Consider the following 22,603-nt stretch of genomic DNA (forward strand, 5'->3'; position numbering starts at 1 on the left):
GGTGTTCTGAGGTCAAGCATTGGCGGGTGTTGCCAGCTTCTGGATGAGTGCCCATCTGAGTTTTAATGACAAATTCTCGCTACATTTACAGCAATACATGTGTTCCAAAACAGTACCCTTCCCCACAATAAAAACCAACTACAGATTAATAATTATTGCTGTTAAAGCCTAAAATATATAAATAAAAAAAAAAAAATTAGTCAAATTTACGTTTTATTGATATTCATAGATTGAAAATTAATTACAATTTTCAGAAATTTGATAACCCATTTTCTGTTAAACTTTAATACAATAATCGATACCTTTTTTGACTCTGTGGGAAAATATAGTTACAAATAATCTATTTTTTTTTTTTTGAGAAGGGACCTAAGTCTTCACCATAATATTGATTAAAAAATCGTGGAGCATAGCCCCCAAATTCATAACTACCAATAGTTATTGACATAAATGTAAATTATTATATAGGTATTTATATCAATTACATATGTTAAATATATATTGAACAATTAACAAAATTATATATAGGTAGTATTTGTTGTGGCAAAATATTTGGTGTTTTGCTCATATTATTCATAATTATTTCTTATTATTAAATTGTCTACGAAAAAACTATAATTCTGACGTATTCTGTGTTTTTATCATTTAAGAAATGTAATGTCCTACAAAAATAACATTTTTTAGAAGCATATGTATTTTTTTTTCAATTCTTTTATTTGGTATCATTTTAAAATGTCAAAAAAAAAAAAAAATAATAAAAAAATAATAAATAATAAATAAATGATTATATCATTTATATAAATTATAATTAATATATATTAATTATTATAATTATTAATAATAATAATTGACTTAATTAGTATTAAAATTTGCAATAGAAATAATTAGGTACATGATAAAATATAATACAGGTAGTATTATTTATAAATATTAAAATTATTTGGGATGTCAGAATTTTTAAATTAAATTATTGCATTTGCACACAATACAGGGTTGATTGGGTTATTATAGCCATATTATGTTTGATGGTTTTTTTTTTTACATAGAGAAGGCAGGTAAGACATTCCAAGTAGAGACTCTCTTAAATCATTTTTAGTGGTATAGATAAGGAGGGAGTAAGGTCACCAGTAAGCAGTAATATGTTGTCATTTGTAGCCAATTTATCATAAAAATCTTTGAACATGCTCAAATAATTCAGCAAAACCTATTTGTGTTGAATTCCATAATAATGTTTCACCATTTTGTAACATAAATTAACACATTAACCGCCGGCAGTTATTCAAAAAGTATTTGTTATATGCTAAATATATTTTTCAATGTTTTCCAAATTTGTATACACTAAATATTTAAAAAAATTGAAAATTAAAAAAAAAATAAATATATTGTAGGTAACTATATTCAAAACAATTGTAATAATTCCTACTAAGCCATAGTCCTTATTTTGGTGCATTATTTTAGCGCCATAGAAAAGTTAATAATATATAACTAATTCATTTATGGTCGCTGGCGATCATATGGCGGTTAACATGTTAAATAAGATACATTTTATTGTATCTTAACATATAATTATTATATTATTATTATAATACAATTTTTACAATTATTATCAAGAACAATAATTGTATACTCGAGTATAATCTTAAATGCTTTTATAAAATCGTGTGTCTTATGAAAACTCTAGTTTTTTTTTTATTAATTTTTTATAAATAAGTGAATAATGTAAAGTAAGATATATAAACTATAAATTATAAAACAGAAGTTTTCATTTTATATAATATTTTAATGTAGTTAGTTATCTTCAAGTAAAATTGATTCATTTTTTTGATTGATACCTATTTAAAAAGAAAAACACTAAAGATGTGTTTAAGGCAATTAAATAAGTTTTATACTTATTACTTATATTGATTTAAATTAATTCACAATTTTTACACTGACAACATTTAAAACAGTTGTGTATTGTTTATAATAAATTATATACATCAATACATAAAAATTAGTCAGTATTATATACATTAGAAACTAGTAAGATAATTAAAGTGATGAATATATATTAATAGACGCGTCATCAGATACTGATACCATTTTATCTCCAATCGAGTTATATTTCACACACCATACTTTGTCTTTATGTTCTTTTAATGTATTTAAACAACTACGGTTGCCTACATCCCAGACTTTAACTGTATTATCAGCACTGCCTGAAACAAAGCTTTTACAATCTGGAGAAAAGTCCACACTTAATACCCATGAACCATGACCAGATACAGTTCCCAATACTTCAGCATGATGAACCGCATAGATTTTCATTTGACCATCATCTGCTCCTGTTAATAAGTATTTTGAATCTGATGAAAAGCATAATGATCGAATTGGCATAGCATGTCCTTCAAGTGTATGAGTAAGTTTGCCGGACAATACATCAAAGACATTTATGATGCCATCAAGAGCACCACAAGCTATGTATTTACCATCTGGGCTATAGGCTATGCTTAATGTAAATTTTCCTATTAAATAAAAATACTTTATTAATTTTACATTTTTATAATTTAAAGTCATTAAAATACCTCTAGTGTCAAATGTTTGTTCTTGTTTCCCAGTTTCAACACCAAATAAATTAATTTTACCAGAATGACTACCAGAAATAATGTAATTGTCATCTGGTGAAAATGCAATAGTCCACAATTCGACAGGTCCAATTGAGAATGTTTTTATTTTTTCTCCTGTCGTAGTGTTCCATAGCATTAATGTAGAATCTAATGCACTGGATGCAATAATCGAAGCATCTGAATTTAGTGCAACAGATATCACACCTAGTGAATGTTCACTAAGAGTTTTGTCCAAATTGAGATTGGTGGCCTTATCATAACTCCATATTTTCACAGTTTCGTCAATTGAACCGGTGACTATACAGTCAGATGAAAGTTCTTGTACTTCTTCGTCAGACTCGTCACCTTTATCAAAATCATTTCGATCTATAGTCTTAGTGGTTCGTAATTCACCCCAATCACATGCCCAAATACTATCATCGTGAGCATTATTATGTTTGTATGCTAACGTATGCATTTGACAGAACTAAAATTATGTAACTGACTATATAGCAATTTACAAACAATTTACACAATAATTACATGTATAAGTGTATAAAATTAAAAAAAAATTAAACAGTACAAATAAACACTTGTGAGCCAAATTATTGATAACTTGAAAACCGCTAAATCAAATGTTGGGTTTTCTGATGTAAAATGTGAATCACAATTTTTAAAGATAGTAAATATTTGTAAACAGTGTTATTCAAATGAAATATTTTATTAACATAACCTAAATTTAATGAACAATGTCGCCAACTGTATTTTACGTTATTATTGTGAAGAACATAAATTGTAAGACGGCGTATTAGCTATGTAATTTAGCTACATGTATGTCCCGGTGGTTTAAGAACAAGCTTATTTTATTTGTCACCTTTGCGATAGTTATGAATAGATACAGTAATTAAAATCCATCGTTATCACAATTTTATTAAAACAATACGATTACGTCGGATTAAATTATAAGAAAAGTGAACAGTTATTAAAAACATGTATTTTACCTGAAATTATTTTATCAATATTCTATATAGCTGTGGTAATGAAATACAATGAATCGATTAATGGTGGATAGAGAGACAAACATATTGTCTTTCAAGATATTAACGATGTATTCCGTTCGCCATCAAGAGAATGTGGTTACTTTACGCATATAAATAGAGCTGGGTAATGGTGATTTGAGTGGTTGTGAATTCGTGATAGGGAACGATGGGCTTTGATTTGTGTATAACCACATTTTCTCAGCATGAAATAGATATAGAAATATCTAAATTTTTTTTCACGCCTTATTCTATTATCCATGTTATAATCAACAAAATTTTAATTACGTCTATTATCAGTATAATTTAAATATTTTAATGACTAAATATTAATTATATGACACACACACACACACACACAAAATAAAATAAATAATATTCCAGGTTAATGCTTAAAAAAAAAAGTGTTGAAATATATTATAAATTAGAGCCTAAAACAATAGAGAAAAATGATATATTTGCCTTAGATTACGCCTATACATAATATACTACATAATTATACATATTATGAGATAATAATAAAAAAAAAAAACAATAAAATATTTTCAAGTCTAAAATCTTTTATTATTGAAAAAATATTTTATAATGAATAAATTAATACTAAGGATGTATACACTAAAAAATATAGCTAAATATTATTAAAGATTTATTTTTTTGAGAATAAAATACTATATGGCATAGTAACCATTACATGTTTTCCATAAAAAAATTATTCTATAGTTTAGTTTAATTTGACGATAAGACAATAAACATTTAACAAAGTCATATTTATCTTTTGGATCACTTAGTTGAGCTGTGGATTACGAGGGTCGTGAGTTGACTTTGAGACTTATGATAAGCTCTTTCTGTTTAGCTATTTTACTTAGTTATGGTTTATTGATCAATACACAGTTATGTTTATAATAAACAAAAAATAAGAATTCTTATAAGTGCTGTATATGATTTGTGTGTGTACAGGGTAAAAATAATAATGTACTGTACTCAACGAAAGATCCATTTAATGTAATACACTCATTTTTTTCTAAAATGTTAATTATTTTTTTGTTGATCTAACAGTGTTTTGTAAAATTAAATGATACGTTAGTTTTAATTACTAGAACTGATTGAAAAGAGTATTTCTTTTTAGAAATGAAATGCAATTTCTGAAGTTAATAGGTGTTGTTTTTACCTGATCTTATTTTAATATTTTATTAGTTTCTTTAGACACTGTTTTGGATCGGAAAATTTTAAATTATTAATTTTATTATTCTACTGTCTATATGAATTGATTCTAAACTGAGCTTATAGGTTATATTTCAAAAACATAAGGAGCGTTATTCCATTTACATGGAAAGAAAAATAAGTACAATCTGTGAATACTGGATAGTGTTAAATATATCACAAGTGCAGCATATAAATTAATCTACTCTTAGAATCGTAATTTAAGTCCAATGATTTATTATTGCTTTCAAATTTAAAATAATTTAATAACAATATATCACAACCTTAAAATAAAGTGAGAAATTGTTTATTATTTGATATTTTTATTATTTTATCATCATCAGTCATCACTGCATTCTGTTTGGATATTTGTTATTGTAAAATTTTAATTGTAAGTACTAAAAAGTTTAGGTTAGCGAAATAGATACTAGTATAATATACATAAGGTATACATAAAACGATATTTAAAATATTATAATTTATAATTGATTATGATTATTTTCTATTATATTTAAAGTAGTTATTTAATTATAATTGATGAATTGGTTATTCGATTAAATATTATTTGATCAATACAAATAATTAAATATCTATTAAAAGTTTGATAGTAGAGTAACATAAATAATTTAATGCACTTGGCCAAAATAATTTTACTAGATGATTTATTAAGTATATACAACCCTCTTATTTAATTATATTCAATGTGTAGTGATATGTTTTTTTTTTTTTGATAAAGCTATTAATCGTTTATTTTGTTTTTAGTATTAGAGTAGATTGGTACAATTTTTTCCTTAAATATTGCATTATAGTCTTAGTATTTAATAACTATAATAATATATTATATATATTTATACCATATTATAACTTATTGAACACAATATTTAATATCATCTTACAGTAAATGCTGCAAAGCAGTAAAAAAGATCAATATTATCTATGAATAAATAATATTTTAAATTAACAAATATCTTATTGCTTATAGTAAAATATATCATAATATAAAATACATAATAGTTTAAGTTATGTATAGTCGAATGTTTTTAAATTTTAACAAAATATTAACTAATTAACATATAATTATTTATCCTTTAAATAAGTAATTTTGTCCAAATTGGAAATTAAAATGTTTATAAAAAATAATTGTCCTTATAAATTTTATAGATTTTATGGTTTCAATATAAAATATCAACTTATAAAAGATTTTGTATTAAATTTTAAAAACTTAGATATAAAAAGAAAAGATTTTGTAAATTTCAAACTACGACAATATCAAATTAGTTTGCAATTTTTTTGTGATTTTGACGAATTTTATAAAAATCTTAATTTCAAATGTATATAAAAAAATATTGTGAATATAGATTTTCGATAATTTTTTTATTTAAGAAATTAAAAACTTATATGGAGCTTTGTATTAAATTTTCAAGCATTTCTATCACGCACATCATTTTTAATCAACATTTATAAAATAAATACTTATAAAACTAGAAAATTTCTCATATCTTTAAATAGCTCAAAAATTGTTTAAATATTTGAAAAACGATAAAATGTAAATATTTTCTGAAAATTTCAAGTATCTATGGTTATTTATTTTTGAATTAAATAAAAAAAACAAAATCAATTTTGTTAAAAATTAGATTTTCGTAAAAATGACAATTTTTCCTTAGTTTTTTGATTGTTATATCCAATTTTAAAAATAAGTACTGGGAATTTTTAAGCTTGACCTCTTTAAAGTACAAACTAGATCCAGTTTTATATCCAAAATCAAAACATTTTATCGACAACCTATCGTGTACACAACCACAAAAAAACACATCATTATAAGATCAATAAATTCATCGCTCCGTTCAGAATTTAAGACCTAGTTATAAAACTTGAAAATCTACTAAGAAATTAATATAACAGTTAATCTTATATAGATGATCTTTCAAATACTTTTAATATCTTTGAATAATATTAAATGACTCATTATTTTAGTTTACTGCTCAATTAATTATAAGATATTATATAAACGAATAGCAGTAGCAATTAAAATTCGTATATTTTATAATTATTAACTTATGTAACTCTTCAAAAAAATCAATAATATTCTTGTGGAAATAATATAAATAGATCAAAATAATGAGTTTGAAATATTGAAAATTTATTTTAAAATGTTAGTATTTCCAACAGCTTTAATCTACAATAAATGTTATAATAATTTATGTATAGTGTCACAATAATTTTTATTTGTTTTAAATGCTTATTATTATTTATAAATCTCATAAAGTTGTGCGTATAAACCACTTTTGGAACTTTTAAATTTATAATTGTAAATTTTTAAACGATATATGCGCGCATTATATAATTATTTTAAAAATTGTTAAACAAACTCAAACACGATCGTGTGTATAAACATAATATGTTTAATAAGTCTATAACGATTGATAATAAAAATAATAATTTTTCATTAGTATATTAAAGTACAATACAATGAATATACATCGTCACAACGATACAGCCATACATATTCGTTGTATCTACTTTATGTACATGTGAAATTATGAGGGCGAAAAAAAGTACACGCACACACATCTCGTCTCGTGTAAACACACAAATTCGTTACTATCGAGTTTGTCGTCGGCGCCGAAGTGTGACGTCAGGTCGTATTGTTGTGTTTTCATGTGGGTGGATGGGCGGGTCGTAGGTTGCCACCTGTTCAAGAGAACGGTATAGTTGCAGCTCGAACGTTCAGCCGAGAATTCGCCACTTGTTGGATTTTTCTGTGGATCGTGCAATCGTAATCGCAAGTAAGTCTGAAAATTTTTTATTTCATTATAAATTATACATTATATTTATACTTTTATTTAATAATTTAAAAATGTCATGAATATAATATTATATAACAGTAATACGAAAATTTAATTTACTTCTGAAAATAGATACATTTTAAATATTTTAAATATTTAAAAAATATATTTAAAAAAAAAAAAAACCTTATACAATAAAAATACTAAAATAATAGCTAAGTGAATAATATAAATGATAATTTTCTTAAATAATTTTGGTCTAATTTATTTAGTTTAAAAGCTAAAAATATTCATAGTATAAATAAAATTTATACTAATAAATATATTTTTTAATTGAATTTAATTTAAAATTGATTTTTAGCATATAATAAAGATGTTATTTGAAACCTTTTAGATGTTTAATGAATAATTTCTGTACATTAAACTAGTTTTATACAATTTTAATTGTATATCTTGTATGGATTCATTTTGAAACTTAAATTAAAAAATATAATTAATCTTATATCGTAAAAAATATGTGCGATATACATATGCTTTTGAATATTAGGACTCAGAAGCCAAAACTCATATTCTCAAATTAATTGTTTTTATAATTTACGCGCTGACGTCATTGACATTTTAATAATCGAAATACTATAAAATTATTTTTGGATATTCTTAAATATATTAATAAGTAACTGTTTCTTTATTCTAGTCTGAGTAATAATAAAATAAAATATAAATTGAGTTAAGAAAATTATCCATTCGTTTTTATGAATAATGTAAATTGTTTTTATTAAACGTGCCATTAGTATGTAAAAGTCGTATTAAATGTATTTAAGTTCACAATTGAATAATTTAAATTTATATTATTTTTCTTCATGAAACTTAAATTATATTTATGTCTTATTTAATATAAAATACATGAATAGAGTGGTTTTTGTAAGTTTGGCAAGTTATTTTAATATTTAACATAGATAAGTAAATTACGTTTTTCTAGTTTAAGTATTAAAAGCCAAATATAGATTCATCTAATTAAGTTTTTCTGTATATAAGAATCAATTTTTCGAAAATTATAGTTTGCTCCTGTTCGTTTCATTTGAATATGATAATAGTAATTATTTTTTATTTAGATTCTTGAATTCTAGACAGTTATTGGCAATAAAGAAATATTGTAAGATTTTTAATCAGCTTGTATTTTTTTTTTTTTTTTACTTTGTCACAGTTTTTGAAAAAAATCAAATAATATCTGATCTTTGAAATTAAATATATAAACTTAATTTACTACTCAGTCAGACTTTCGCATATAATAATGTTAAAAATTATAAAAATGTCTAAAGGGAGTAGATGTACCATAGCTTTATAAGCGTATTGTATTACACGTAAATAAAGATACCATTTATAGCCCTGGGTAGATTAAAACTATAGTTAATCCTTAGTTGGAGCATTAGTGTGATCATTTTTTACGTTGTCCCAGTACAAAGAAAATTTATTAAAATATTACATTTAAGATATTCTATGTGTTAATTTTCAAACGATAAACAATTTAAATTATTATATAAAAAAAAAAAAAAAAATTATTATTATGTTTATAACGCATATTGTATATTATATAATACTATAAATTATATTTTTTATAATATAAATAAATTTGACAAGTAAAAGTTTTAATTCAAAAATAATAAATATATTAAAATTTAAAGTTATCTATGAGGACATGTTTAGAGAGCAAGATGACTTGGTATAATTACTTCGTTTTATAAACACGTTATTGCATATTATATTTAATAATTTCACGTGCAAACTTGCCGCATTTATTAATTATTTTTGTTGTGAATTTCTGATGTCTTATCTCACATCCCCTGAGGCAAGAGATACGTTTCTTTACGTGAGAGGAATTGTAAAAATACGCATTTTTTATATATAAAATAATTTATGTCTGGATAACTGTGCTGCTACCAGAACACGGGAATTAATTACATTTTGGTGAGCTTTTAATAATCACTGGTAAATCTGAAATCCTACAGTGTACAACCGAAATACTCGCTTGGTATTTTTTTTTTAAATCAAGTTATTTTAGACTTAATTAAATACACCTGCCCAGTTGAGGTTGTTTTTAATCTCAACATTTAAATTATTATTCTACCCCATTTCGAAGAACCATATAATTTATATTAAATAATTTTCTACTGTATAAATATAATATGCACAATACTATAGAGCATATATTTTTTGAACTAGTGGTGTAGATATTTTTATCCTTTCTAAAATGTACATAAACGATTTTATCATTAAAGATAAAAAGCATTTCATCGGTCGGACAATCGTTTTAGCATTAGCATATACATACAATATATTTTTCGTCGACTTTTCATATTGACAATGTAATTATTATTGTGATAATGTATTATTTATACTAGAACATTTTGAGATTTTTATTAAAAATAAAAATAAGGAAAGAAAAAATATCACTGGCCACTGCCATGTATATGATATTTAATGACATATAATATCCGGTTTAAGCTTCTATCCCAATGCAGAAAAAAACAATTTTCAAGAGTTAACGTCTCATAAAAGTTGTTTTATATTTTTAATACTGTTTTATATGGCTGAAAATGTTTAGATTTTCTTACCCTGCAAATTATAACAAAATTAAATCACTTAAAAAATAGGCGTTGTTTATTATTTTATTTTGTTTAAGTGACTAAGGTTTTTGAAAATTTAAATGTATCCTTACACCACAACAGTGAAATAAAATATTCTAATTAATATTAATACGATATTTATACAAGTATATTATATATATTATATAAAGTAATTAGTAAAAAATAACACAGTTTTATAAATTTCCGGAAAATATAGAAAATGTATACATTTACTAATCTTTAGAGCATCAAGCAAAATTATTCTTTTTAACGAGTATTTGTGAAGTATAAACTATAAATCAAAAAGAAAATAACATTTTTCAAAATGCTATTTATCATTATTGAAATACCTATCTTAAATGTCGTTTGACTAGCCTACCCTAAATTATATTATCTATTGTATATAAAATGATTCTTTTAATATTAACTACTCATTCTCTTGATGCCAATTTTTTTTTAAGCTAATAATTTTTAAAGAATTTTATGTCATTACAAAATAAGATTTTTGAAGAAAAAATATAAATTTTTATATTTTTAGTCGTTATCGTTTTTTAAATTTTACCTTTTTAATACCAACATAAATATTTGATATTCCAAAACAGAATATATTGATGTAAAGCATGGATACATAATACTTACATAAAAATTGAATTTAAAAAAGTAAATAATTAGTTAAAAGTATTTTAAATTTAGTCAATGGAATTTAGTGGCTTGATGTATCGCTGCAAAATATTAGCCAACTACTTCTCGTTAGTTGTTAACTAATAAAACAAGAGTTGAAATTTAATTTTTTTATATATATTTTTTTTAAATTAATTCATGGTTATTCCGATCTAAAATATGAAATTAAAATGTATGTTGTTATAAAATTCAAAACTAAAAAATGATATTATCAAAAAAATAAATAATTTATTTTTAAAAATATTGAATAGCGTGATAGGTTCATTTAAATTATACAAAAAAAGTTTAGTATTTTTTGAGATAATTAGTGTTAACTGTTAAATTATCATTTAGTCATTATTACTTATAATACCTGTTGAATCCCTATAGACTTATATAAATAGTTAATAGTATTCAACATTTATAGAAAACTTAAAATAATATCAAATTTTTAACTATCAATAATAATTATTAATCAAAATGATTAAAGATAATGTGACTTAAATAATAAAGATGATATAGTCGTAGATTATATAAACAATTCTAATTATAGTGCTTTAAAATATTTAAATAAAAAAAATATATATTCCTCATCGTACCTAAATTAAATTACTTCCATAAATTATTTAATCAATTAATCTGCACATTATGTCCTTTTATTATTATGTGATTGATGATACATATTTTAATTAGTTAAATGCTTCAAAATACAATATTTATTACAAAAAAGTAATTCATGATTTATAAAAATGTTGTAAAAAAATAAAAAAAATAAGTGAGGTGATAAGCTTTTTTGCATATAATTTTGGAGTATTTCAAACAAATAGCCACAATATTTTTTTTTATTAATTTATGACATAATGCCTTATTTTTTGCGCGAAGAAAACCTGTTAAGCCTAATAATTATTATAGGTAAAAAATTTTGATAATTTTTTAGACTAATTAAAGTATACTTCAAAAAACTTTAGAAATATTGCATTTGTGCGTGAAAATTAAATTGATAAATTTGAAATTTTAACATTAATATATTAATAAGTAGTTAGAAAAATTGCAAAAGTTTGTGTTTAATATAGAATTTAAATAACTATAAAATATTAATGGTTTTTATTATCTTAAAATTTTCCATTCATGTACTAAAAAGTAAATGAATAATATGTTACATTAAAATATTCCAAGATAATATTATATGAAATAATATCATTATCAATAAAACAGAATACTTATTTTATATATTTATAAAAGAGGACTCTATTTGAAACGTTGAGGATCTTAAATAGTGGTTTGATGTTTTCATAGTTCGGTATGTATAAATATATACACCAGTGATCGATGGCAATCAAATAAAAATGTAAGCTTTGATCAAAACTATTATATAAATATATAAATATAATGAATTGGAAAGCAGAAAAAGCCACAGCTAATATAATTAAATAAGATAATTTATCGTAGTTATAATTTTGAGTTAGAGCTACTTAACCTATAATTTATACAACACACATGTTATACATTAAAATAAAAGCGACTTAATTTATATCAACTATATACTAATTCCATTTAAAAATTAATGACATTTTGTATCACAATTTATCCTCACAGATTTTAATATATATATTTTTTTCTAACTACTTAGGTAGAAAATTAAATTATTTTTAGTAAATAAAAGAATTTATTTATTTTTTAAATATATGAATTGTCTGTTATAATATATTATATACAAACATATAGGTGAGTAGAAATACGACTTGAACGGATATAATTTCCAAATTAAAATGTAATTTTCACTAACTCTCTGAACGGAAATTTTGAAAAATTTGAAAACTTAATGATTTAGATATATGAATTGCACTTTTATGTATATGTTATAACTAGTTATAAGTATTACTTTTATGGGTAAAATTCGTCACTGGAATAAGAAAGTTGTTACACCAACTGTCTTAAGCTTTAAGTCCTTATAGATTAGTCGAAGAAAAGCACAACAACTGAGTTCTTGAGAAATGTCTTATAAGTTTAATAATCTAGGATTTCTACACAAAACAGTCAATTTTACAGAGAATTTTTTTAATACAATAAATGAAACTTCAATAAAAAAATTATGCAAAATAAATAATATTTAATGAAGTTATGTCAATATTTATATTGCTTTAGATATTTGTTATTTGATACCAATAATATAAATTTTATATTACTCAATAGTCAATAGTAATCAAATTATATAGTTTCAACTTTAAAATTTAAATAAAATTTAATAAGTTTTAAGATCGTTGTTCAATATCATACTTAAAGAATTGAATATATCGGTAAAAATTAGAATTTTACAAACTCTACAAATTTTTTCTGAGAGATTTTATGGTATGCTTAGTATAATTATTCTACAGTAAATGGTATAACAAACATTTTAATACCATTTATAAAATAATAAATATATATTAGTGACTAGTATATAACCTATATTTTTACCAATATAATATAAACAAGGTGATTCATCAAGCGTTCTTAGCCACATTTTTTCATATAATAATAAAATTATTTAAATTCAAAAGTTTTGGAATTTTTAAATGGATTTAAAGAACATATTTACTGTTTTAAAATTATTAAGATAAATATCTTACTACTTAGATTTTTCTTGTGGTGTGGTGATATAAGATTAAAGTTTGTAAATATTCAATGAATAAATATTTTTAAATTTTTGATGTTCTCGACTAAAAATTCAAATTCAAACAAGTAGTACATCAGTTATTAAAATATTAAAGCTAAGAATAATAGTCCTTAAAAATGGTTTACAAAAATAAAAGAAATTTATGTAATTTTTGATATAGGGTTTATATTTGAATCATTTTTACAAATTATTGATAACATTAATATTAATTACTAAAATTGTAAATATAACCCCTATGTATTCTAAGCTCATTATCATGAACCTATTATTGTTAGTAGAAAGTTAAGTACTTAAAAACTACTGGTTTGAATTTTGATTTTGAAATGTCAACATTTTCAAAAAATGCTTCTAAATAATTCACAATAGAAAATTTAGGCTCTCATTTGAAAAACCGATAGATATATTTCCACAGGACACTTTTAAATAAGTATTCATAAATATGAGCTATAAGTGTATTTAAAAATTCCAAAAATCAGATTATGAATAACTCTACAATCAAAGAAAAAAGAGACGAATGTTCTTAGCGAACACGTCACTGTATACAATATTATAAAAAGTATTTATTTTAAAATATAAAAATAAAATTACAGCTATATAACAGTATAACTGCACTATTAATAATCTATTTAATATTATTATAACACGAGTATAATAATTAATACCAAAATATAATGTGATACATCGTGAGTATAATATATTATAATGATACCAATATAATATTATATTAAAATGATGTGATGGTTAAATTTGTTTTGCGTTCAATGTAAACATTGTAAACATGCAAAGTTTCACACATCGTACCGTGGTATTGCCGTTAATTCAAATACATGAACTGAAGATTTTAAACTTAAAATTACTGACTTGTTTTGATTCAAACTTTCAAACGGTTCAAAATATAAACCGATTGAATTCTGGATGATCTGGATGCTATTATTTACATACAAAATTCGGAGAAAACCGTACTAGTTCTGTACTAGCATTGAAAAATAAATAATGATCATAAAGTATTCTGAAATCGATATTACGGCGTACGTTTATACTTATTATTTGGGCTCGGAACTTAATACACTTAAAAAGTAATAAATATGCATGAACTTATGCGCTTATAATATTACAAAGATGTCTTAAAAATATGTACTTACTTTTTTTTTTACTCACAATTATTATATTTTACTAAAAAATATTTTTGTATTTTATAATTTGTACTAAATATTTATTAATAAAAACGGTTAAACAGTAATTATTCAACTAGAGATTTAAAAAAAAAAAAATACATTAAGATGACTTCGAATTGTGTAAGAAAAAATATTTAAAAAAAAATAATTTAATGAAATAATAATTGTCTTGAGTTAAATTAATAATTCTATATGTATATAAATTCACGAGATAACTTAATTCAACGTTGAAATAAATCTAAATTTTAAACACAAAATAGCGTAAATAGTAAATATATTTTTTATTTTATTTTTTTCATGTCCGTTGTTGTACAAATAGTTAGTACATACTATGTTTTCTATTTTTCTTTGTCTATCTTTAAATATATAATAAAATGATAAACTATTTTCATCATATTATTCAGAGGAAAATAAAATTAAAAAAAAAAAAAATAATTAAAAACATAATCTTCATTCGTATTTCATGCATAACTATTGTCTTGTTGTATTAAGAACAATATAAAATATAAATACATGTATACACGATGATGAGCTTAAATATTATTGACGTATTATTACTATCAACTACTTGTATTTTCTCTTTCTCTCCTACTCAATGGTAGTTATTTCAACACCAGTTTTTCATTTATTCTGATGCGGTGACTTCTCTCCCGCAACAATATAACAGTCCCGTTAAACCCGCGACCCTTTGTATACAACAGTCCCGGCGTTTAGGAGTTTAAAAAGCCTTTCTCATTTATCTCGGCGGGTAATAATGGTGGAAACTGATGTAATGTCACGCTGCGTGTGTAGGCGAGTGGGACAGCGGGTTACCGTGGCAACCAGATTTTCCACTATAAACGTCACTGTAGATTATTATTATTATTATTATTATTATTATTATGACGTTTTATATTTGATCTTAACGTTGATCAAGTATATGTACAAGAATGCATCGAAACAGTTTCAAATCAATTTAAAGATTAGGACTTAACAACGATAAATATATTGCATTACGTATATAGAAATAATGTCTATATCTTACATTTTTATTTACGAATTACCTGATCTATAATACTCATCGTACAATTTTTTTCTCTTGAATAATCTACAATGAAGGAAAAGTTGTGTGAACATTACCTCTCCACCACTGCAATATTCAATACATAATACATAAAATAGTACATAATAATCTATACACAATTATCTAGCTTAGTACGCTAGACTCAACCGTTGTACCCCTTCTTGGCTTGGTGACGCACACACCCCTATCCTGTGTATACACGTTCTTTAGTTCCCATCAGATCGTACAGTTATTAATGTTATTTATGACTCCCATCGTTAACTTTGTTTTTTAATTATTATTATTTTAGTTTTAAAAATTTGTTGTTGAATACTGCCAAATAAAACTAACCTCCTGTAATTTACCAAGCATATTAATGATCAAATTTACTTAAAATAAGTAAAAAACCTGGGTGTCCCATAAAGTAGAAAAGTTCCCTTATTTTATTTTTATCTGTATAAAATGTAAATAAATCAATAAATCAATAAATTTTGATTCGACTTAAATTTTATTTTTTAATTATACCTATAAGATGTTTATCCAAAATAAAAATCAGTAATTAGAAGCTTTTAATATTTAATATAAAATAATGCATTAACTATAATATCTAAATTCATGAAATTTTAATATTATCAACTTGTTTGAATATTTACTGTATTTATAAATTAAATGATTAATAGTACTTTAGCCATTATCTTTACTTTAGACAACATATTATTAGTAAATTTTAATAGTATAGTAAGTATAACAAGAAATTGAAAATTGAATCAAGGCCACATCTAGATTTTTCGTATATCTAAAATGTTTTAGTTGTCAATTACATCTTATCATAACGGTTGAATAGATTTTTTGGATACGTTTTAAAATATTTTTTGAGGAACTAATAGACATGGAACATAATAAATTGAATGAAAATATTAAATTTACGTAAATAATGTATAAATCGAATACCTACTGACGTGGGAGGACCTATATTTAACTTATTAATAATATTCAGCGATGTAAATTTGATTAAATATGCTTGACAATGAATAGTAACATTATAAATACTCAGAAACTCATTTTTAAATTATTATAAATATATACTTACTTGACTGATATTAAGTTTTCATTTAAAACAGTATAAAACAAAATAATATTAAATTAGAGATTTAATATGTCTTATATTTTGATTTTTGAAAGATTTAATATTTTAATTAATCATATTTTGTCACCAAGAAATAACTCATCATTTATTAGTAGGGGTGGGGACTAAATAAAAACTATAAATTTATTTATTTTTAAATAAAGTGTTTTAAATTTAATTTTTACAAAAAAAAAACTGTACTTAGTCTTAAAATTATATTAACTTTATTAACACCAGATGAAAACATATACGATACTAACAGACAAATTGACATTAACTGATCGCATTCAGCGTATTCCTTATCGACTGACTGTTTTTCATAACACACACATAATTGGGGAAACACACGGTAGATTGATTATTTAATTATTTATATTTAATCATTTTAATCTGTTTTTTTCAATTTCTAGAAAATTAATATTACGTATTAGTAAAATACATAAAAAATATTATTCTCTATTTCACATAATGTTTTAAATTTTTTTTTTTTAATAAAATATGCGGAATATGTACTTAAAATACAAATATAATAAAATATACACATATAGAAGGAAAAAAAGAGTTTAATATGTAAAATATGCAAAATAAAAATTATTACTTTAAACTTCTAGTAGGTACTAAGAAACAAATTCCTATATTACTTAGCTAAATTTTGAATGATTATTGAAAAACATGCAAAATCTTATAAGTCCCTCATTAGATACTCACTACTCATTAGATTTATTTAAAAATTAATAGATTTTTTGATATGTTGTTTATTTTTTTATTTACTTTTATTAAGTTATTGTTTTGATAAAATGTAAATGTTCTATAATAAAATAGATAATATATTTTTATTTTATTTTCGATGTGTATATTTTACTTGTGGAGCCAACAGCTAGTCCGGAACGACACATGCAATGAAAATATTTAAATATTAATAAAAGATATAGATAATATATAGGTTATATCGTTAAGAGGACGTCGTACCCGCATATGTTGTCTCCGTCTTACAAATGCGTAACATGGCAAATAGTACTCTCAGAAGATCACGTTTAGCTCCTTCAGCTTGGAAATTAGAATGAATTGACCTCTTTTGAAATTTAAAAGTGAGATTATTATCTAGGGCATCTCATAGGCTTTTTATTATATTTTAATTTTAAAGCAAGTTATGAGTATTTTAAAATTGTAAATTGCTTGCACGTCTTAAAACACACATAACTCGCTTTAAAATTAAAATATAATAAAAAGCCTATGAGATGCCCTAGATAATAATCTCACTTTTAAATTTCAAAAGAAGTCAATTCATTCTAATTTTCAAGCTGAAGGAGCTAAACGTGATCTTCTGAGAGTACTATTTGCCATGTTACGCATTTGTAAGACGGAGACAACATATACGGGTACGACGTCCTCTTAATATTATATAGATATGATGTTCATGTTGTAACAGTTATAATATTTTAATTATTTAAACATTTAAATATTTCTTGAATGATAAACTATCATAACAAAACAGATTTTAATTTTGTTTTTTCATAAATGTGTAAATTAAATAGGATTTGGATTTAAATATATAAAAAAAAAAACTCTTAAGATTTTTAAGTTGGTAGGTAACAAAAAAAATTATTCTCGTAATTTATTGCTGTAATCGTATTATAATACGTTTCTCAATCCTGGTGAAAAGTAATAAAACATCGAATATTTACCCTATCTATATTTTTTAAAAAGCATATATTTTTTACGCCAAAAAAATAGCAATCTAGGGTTTTGACAATATAAAATATGGCAAGGAATGTATTTTCGATGAAAAATTGTCAGGTTTTTAAAAGTGCAAAGAAATATCCGGTTTTGAATAGTTAATTTAGGCAAATGCTTCAGGTTTTCTCGTTAAAAACGATTTATAGGGGTCGCCGTGTTTTTTAGTGTAACACGAGATGTTAACGAAGAGCAAATGATTTATTGAAGAAGGTATGTTATTTTTTAGACATGATTGCATTATTCAATTATTAAAGTCATATACCTAGTGAATTTTGTCGTTTTAACGTATTGCAAAAACAACCAAACCATTAAATTAAGTTTAATATTTTTTTTTCATAAAGATAGATACGTTGTTAAATATAATTAATAAAAGTGAAACCAAGAAATATTAAAGTGCTGTATAATAAGTTAAACATTATTGATATTTATGAATTTCTATGATATTAACACCGATAATTTTATTATGCACAATTTAACAAATAATCGCCTACCAAACTATAATACTACACAATATTTTATATATTATGTTATATTTTACGTAAGACCATCTTCCAATATACAATCTACAAAAAAATAAATAAATATATATATATATAGTATTTAAAAATGTAATCTAAAAGTTTGAATGATATTTAGATTAAATTAGATTATTATTATTTTAAACCAATTCACTTTAAAATATTACATATTATATAAGAAAAGGATTGTCTCCAAAAGTCCAAAAATGTAAGCTTGTGGAGGAGACAAGAAATTATATCATTCCTTGTCTTAAAACTACACATTGTCGAGAAAAATGTTTAGAATACAATAAAGTAAACAAATAAAACAACAACGAATAATCAAAAATATTAATTGCAATATTATGTACATAAAATTTAAAGTATTTTTTAAAATTATAAGTCTTATATTGTAGACAATATATTTTTTATATGATCTATTAAAATTTTGAAAACTACTAACATTATTATTAATAGAATTATAAAGGTTTAAGGCAATATTATAGAGACTAATTTTACAATTTCTCTGTTACATTCAAAAATATTATTTTACATTTTTATTAATTTAGTGTGTTTTATAATAAATAACTATGACTTATGATTAAAACCTAAAACTTCATTATTAGACTAATACAAATAATAAACTATTTCTTTTGTATAGAGTTGCTTAAGATGTAGTGTGTAAGTATATCAGTATATGTCATATCATATGGTTTTTTGAAAATTATCTTAAGTAAAGAATTAATCATAGATGAAATGTTTTTTTAAATGCATATCATAAGCTCTTGCTCAAATAGATATTTCATAAAAGAAAAATGATTGAGCAAGGTTATAATAAATCATTCATATAGTGTTAGAGTGATGTTAGACTATAAAATATTTTTTGAAGTTTTGAATTTATAAAATAAGCTTCAAGTTCTAAATTTTCAACAATAGCTCTCATGTAAAAATCTTAAAAGCTTTTCGATTTTTATACCAAGGTATTTTATGGAGTTAATGATTATATATGATTACAATTACAATTAAAATTATAGTAATTTCTAGATGTTTTCTAATTTTAATTTAAAGATAAGAATTTAAATCATGTGCTTTGATGACATCATTTCTTTGAAATTTTTTCATTTTGCAAATTGGGTAGAGATAAAATATATTTTATGATAATTAATTTCAAAGAAATTGAAATTATACCATTTTATAAAAATTGGCATAGTTTGGATCAATTTAGTAATTCATCCTGTTTATTTAGATCATTATATAATATTTAATCAGCAAAAAAATTAAACCATTATATTTTACTTTGAATAAATTGCTTAAATATTTAATGAAAATGAATGGACCAAGAACGGTTTCTTGTGAAATAATATATTTTAATATGTGATAATTGCTATGCACATTATTTATTTTAACTCATTAATTGGGATTAGTTAAAATAATTTTTGATAAAATTATTTGTAACTCTACGAATCTCATCTAATTATTTTAATGGCAAATTATGTTCTACCAAATGAATTACTTTTTTTAAGGTTAAGAAATATTCCAAACTAAATCACTTTTATATAGCTAACCTTTATTATTTTTTAAAACCAAATCTTTTTTTCAGAGAAAATACGAGATTTTTTAAAACATTTGTAAAACAGTATTTTTTAAACATTTCTTTAGATAATGTAAATGTAAAAGATATCAGACGATAATTGCATATATATATATATATTTATTTTCTTGTTTGAACAGTGGAATAATAACAGTTTCTTTAAACACGCTTGGAAAATTTCCGGAAGTAATTGACGAGAAGTGAGTGACCCATTTTCAATGTTATATTTATATATAGATAGATGAATTAATTTAATATTTTTAAACTAATTTATTATTTTACGAAAATTGTATTGATAGTAACATTTACATGACATGAATCAAATACATCCGACCCGTTTTCTTCTTTTCATATTTGTTTTAGTTGATTAGAATTCACAATGTTTTACATTTTTATTTTCAGTAGTATATTTGCAATTATTGTATTTAATACTAGAATCATGCTGTAGTAGTGTAGTGGTCAGTTATAGTATTATATATATATATCTTGATATCTTTTTTTTACATTATCATACCCATATCTATTTTTAAGAAAATTATCATCCGAGTAAGATAATAAATAAGTTGTTATATATGGTATTTGATTGTATTATTAAATATTCATGAATAATTTAAAACCATAATACATAATTATACATTATACATATAACTTAATATATTTAGATATTTAATAGTATCTACGTGTAAATAATTTGTAAATCAATATTTATGTCATCATAAAAATAAGTGGACACTAAACTAGTTAAAATAATGATCGATTTTTCAATATGATGTTGATTAAAACCTTTGAAGTTAATTTTATAATTTTGAATTATATATATTACAATTATTTATGGTTTTAATATAAATTTGAACTTTTAAATTTTAGCAAATACAAAAGATCTTTATCAGACATACAGCCTTGTATGTCAATTCACTATTACAAGAATTCAGTATTTTAAATTATAACCTACGTATTATATAAGCTGATCTCATATTCTAAAAATGTATATTAAATAATTAATTTTGTCTTTTGTACCATTTAATTTAGCGATGATTAATAATAATACTTGAAATAATGATATCTATAGACTATATGGGAAAATAGACATGATAATAATAATTGTCGTTAAGACTATAACGGTTTTTATTTTGTGTTACCTATAAATAGATAGTTTTAAAAATGTTAAGGGTTATAAAATTTATAATATAACGTTTATGCACTACATATTTACAACATAATACAGGTATTATAAGGGATAGAGTTATATTTTATGAGCAGATGATATAGTAATGATTATAGTAAGCATAGTTTCTTGTTTTTACACTACTATGAGTATTACTACGATCACTTAGATTTTAAACTTAATCTTTTATAATAAAATAAAAAAACTAAATTAAAATATTGCTTATAATAATAACAATTAATACATTACAATATCATACTTATTTTCTTACGTAATATAATACTACCAATGGAATTGTAGCTAACCTAACATTGGGCTAGAGGAGACTAGCTAAGAATAGGAGCACAGCAAAAAAAGGGGCGCAAAAACAAAATAAAACATGCCTTTGTTATTAATAATATTTATAGTATACATTTTATTTAGAATATTTGCAAAGTAATTTACTATATATTAATATAAATCAAAAATATGGGACAATCTTAAACTATTCAATAATACACAATACAAGTTAATATTTAGTATACAAATATTACAAAATGCTTAAAACATAAAATATATGACGTTTTTACATTACATTAAGTGATGGTAATTTTTTGAAAATTGATTTGTATTATTAATATTATTATTATTATTGAATAAAAGATACATGTTAAAGTAAAACATAAGATTCAAGATTCCAGAAGAAATTCTACAGATAGCTGTTTATTATTGTCACAATATAAAAT

At 22.8% G+C, this 22,603-nt stretch overlaps 2 protein-coding genes across 5 annotated transcripts in view; one reads left to right on the plus strand and one right to left on the minus strand.

Moving 5' to 3' along the window:
* Positions 1 to 1,935: 1,935 nt before the first annotated feature.
* On the minus strand, positions 1,936 to 3,246 carry LOC112602263 (WD repeat-containing protein 61). Its single transcript, XM_025350240.1, has 2 exons — positions 2,562 to 3,246; positions 1,936 to 2,501 (listed from the first exon to the last, which is right to left on the minus strand). The coding sequence occupies exons 1-2, from the start codon at positions 3,058 to 3,060 to the stop codon at positions 2,029 to 2,031; spliced, it is 972 nt and encodes a 323-aa protein (XP_025206025.1). The 5' UTR covers positions 3,061 to 3,246; the 3' UTR covers positions 1,936 to 2,028.
* A 4,267-nt stretch (positions 3,247 to 7,513) lies between these two features.
* Positions 7,514 to 22,603, plus strand: part of LOC112602303 (protein dimmed-like) — a 48,579-nt gene continuing 33,489 nt past the window's right edge. Inside the window, exons 1-3 of one of the 4 annotated variants that reach the window (XM_025350315.1) lie at positions 7,551 to 7,605; positions 19,784 to 19,803; positions 20,854 to 20,913. The gene's annotated coding sequence lies outside the window, so the exon portion shown is untranslated. Of the gene's footprint in view, positions 7,606 to 19,783; positions 19,804 to 20,853; positions 20,914 to 22,603 lie in introns of all 4 variants that reach the window. The other 3 variants (XM_025350313.1, XM_025350312.1, XM_025350311.1) reach the window with 3 other exon arrangements.

Source organism: Melanaphis sacchari, unplaced genomic scaffold, assembly GCF_002803265.2.
Source record: "Melanaphis sacchari strain LSU unplaced genomic scaffold, SCAv2.0 Contig85_pilon_pilon, whole genome shotgun sequence".
NCBI classification, from domain to species: Eukaryota; Metazoa; Arthropoda; class Insecta; order Hemiptera; family Aphididae; genus Melanaphis; species Melanaphis sacchari.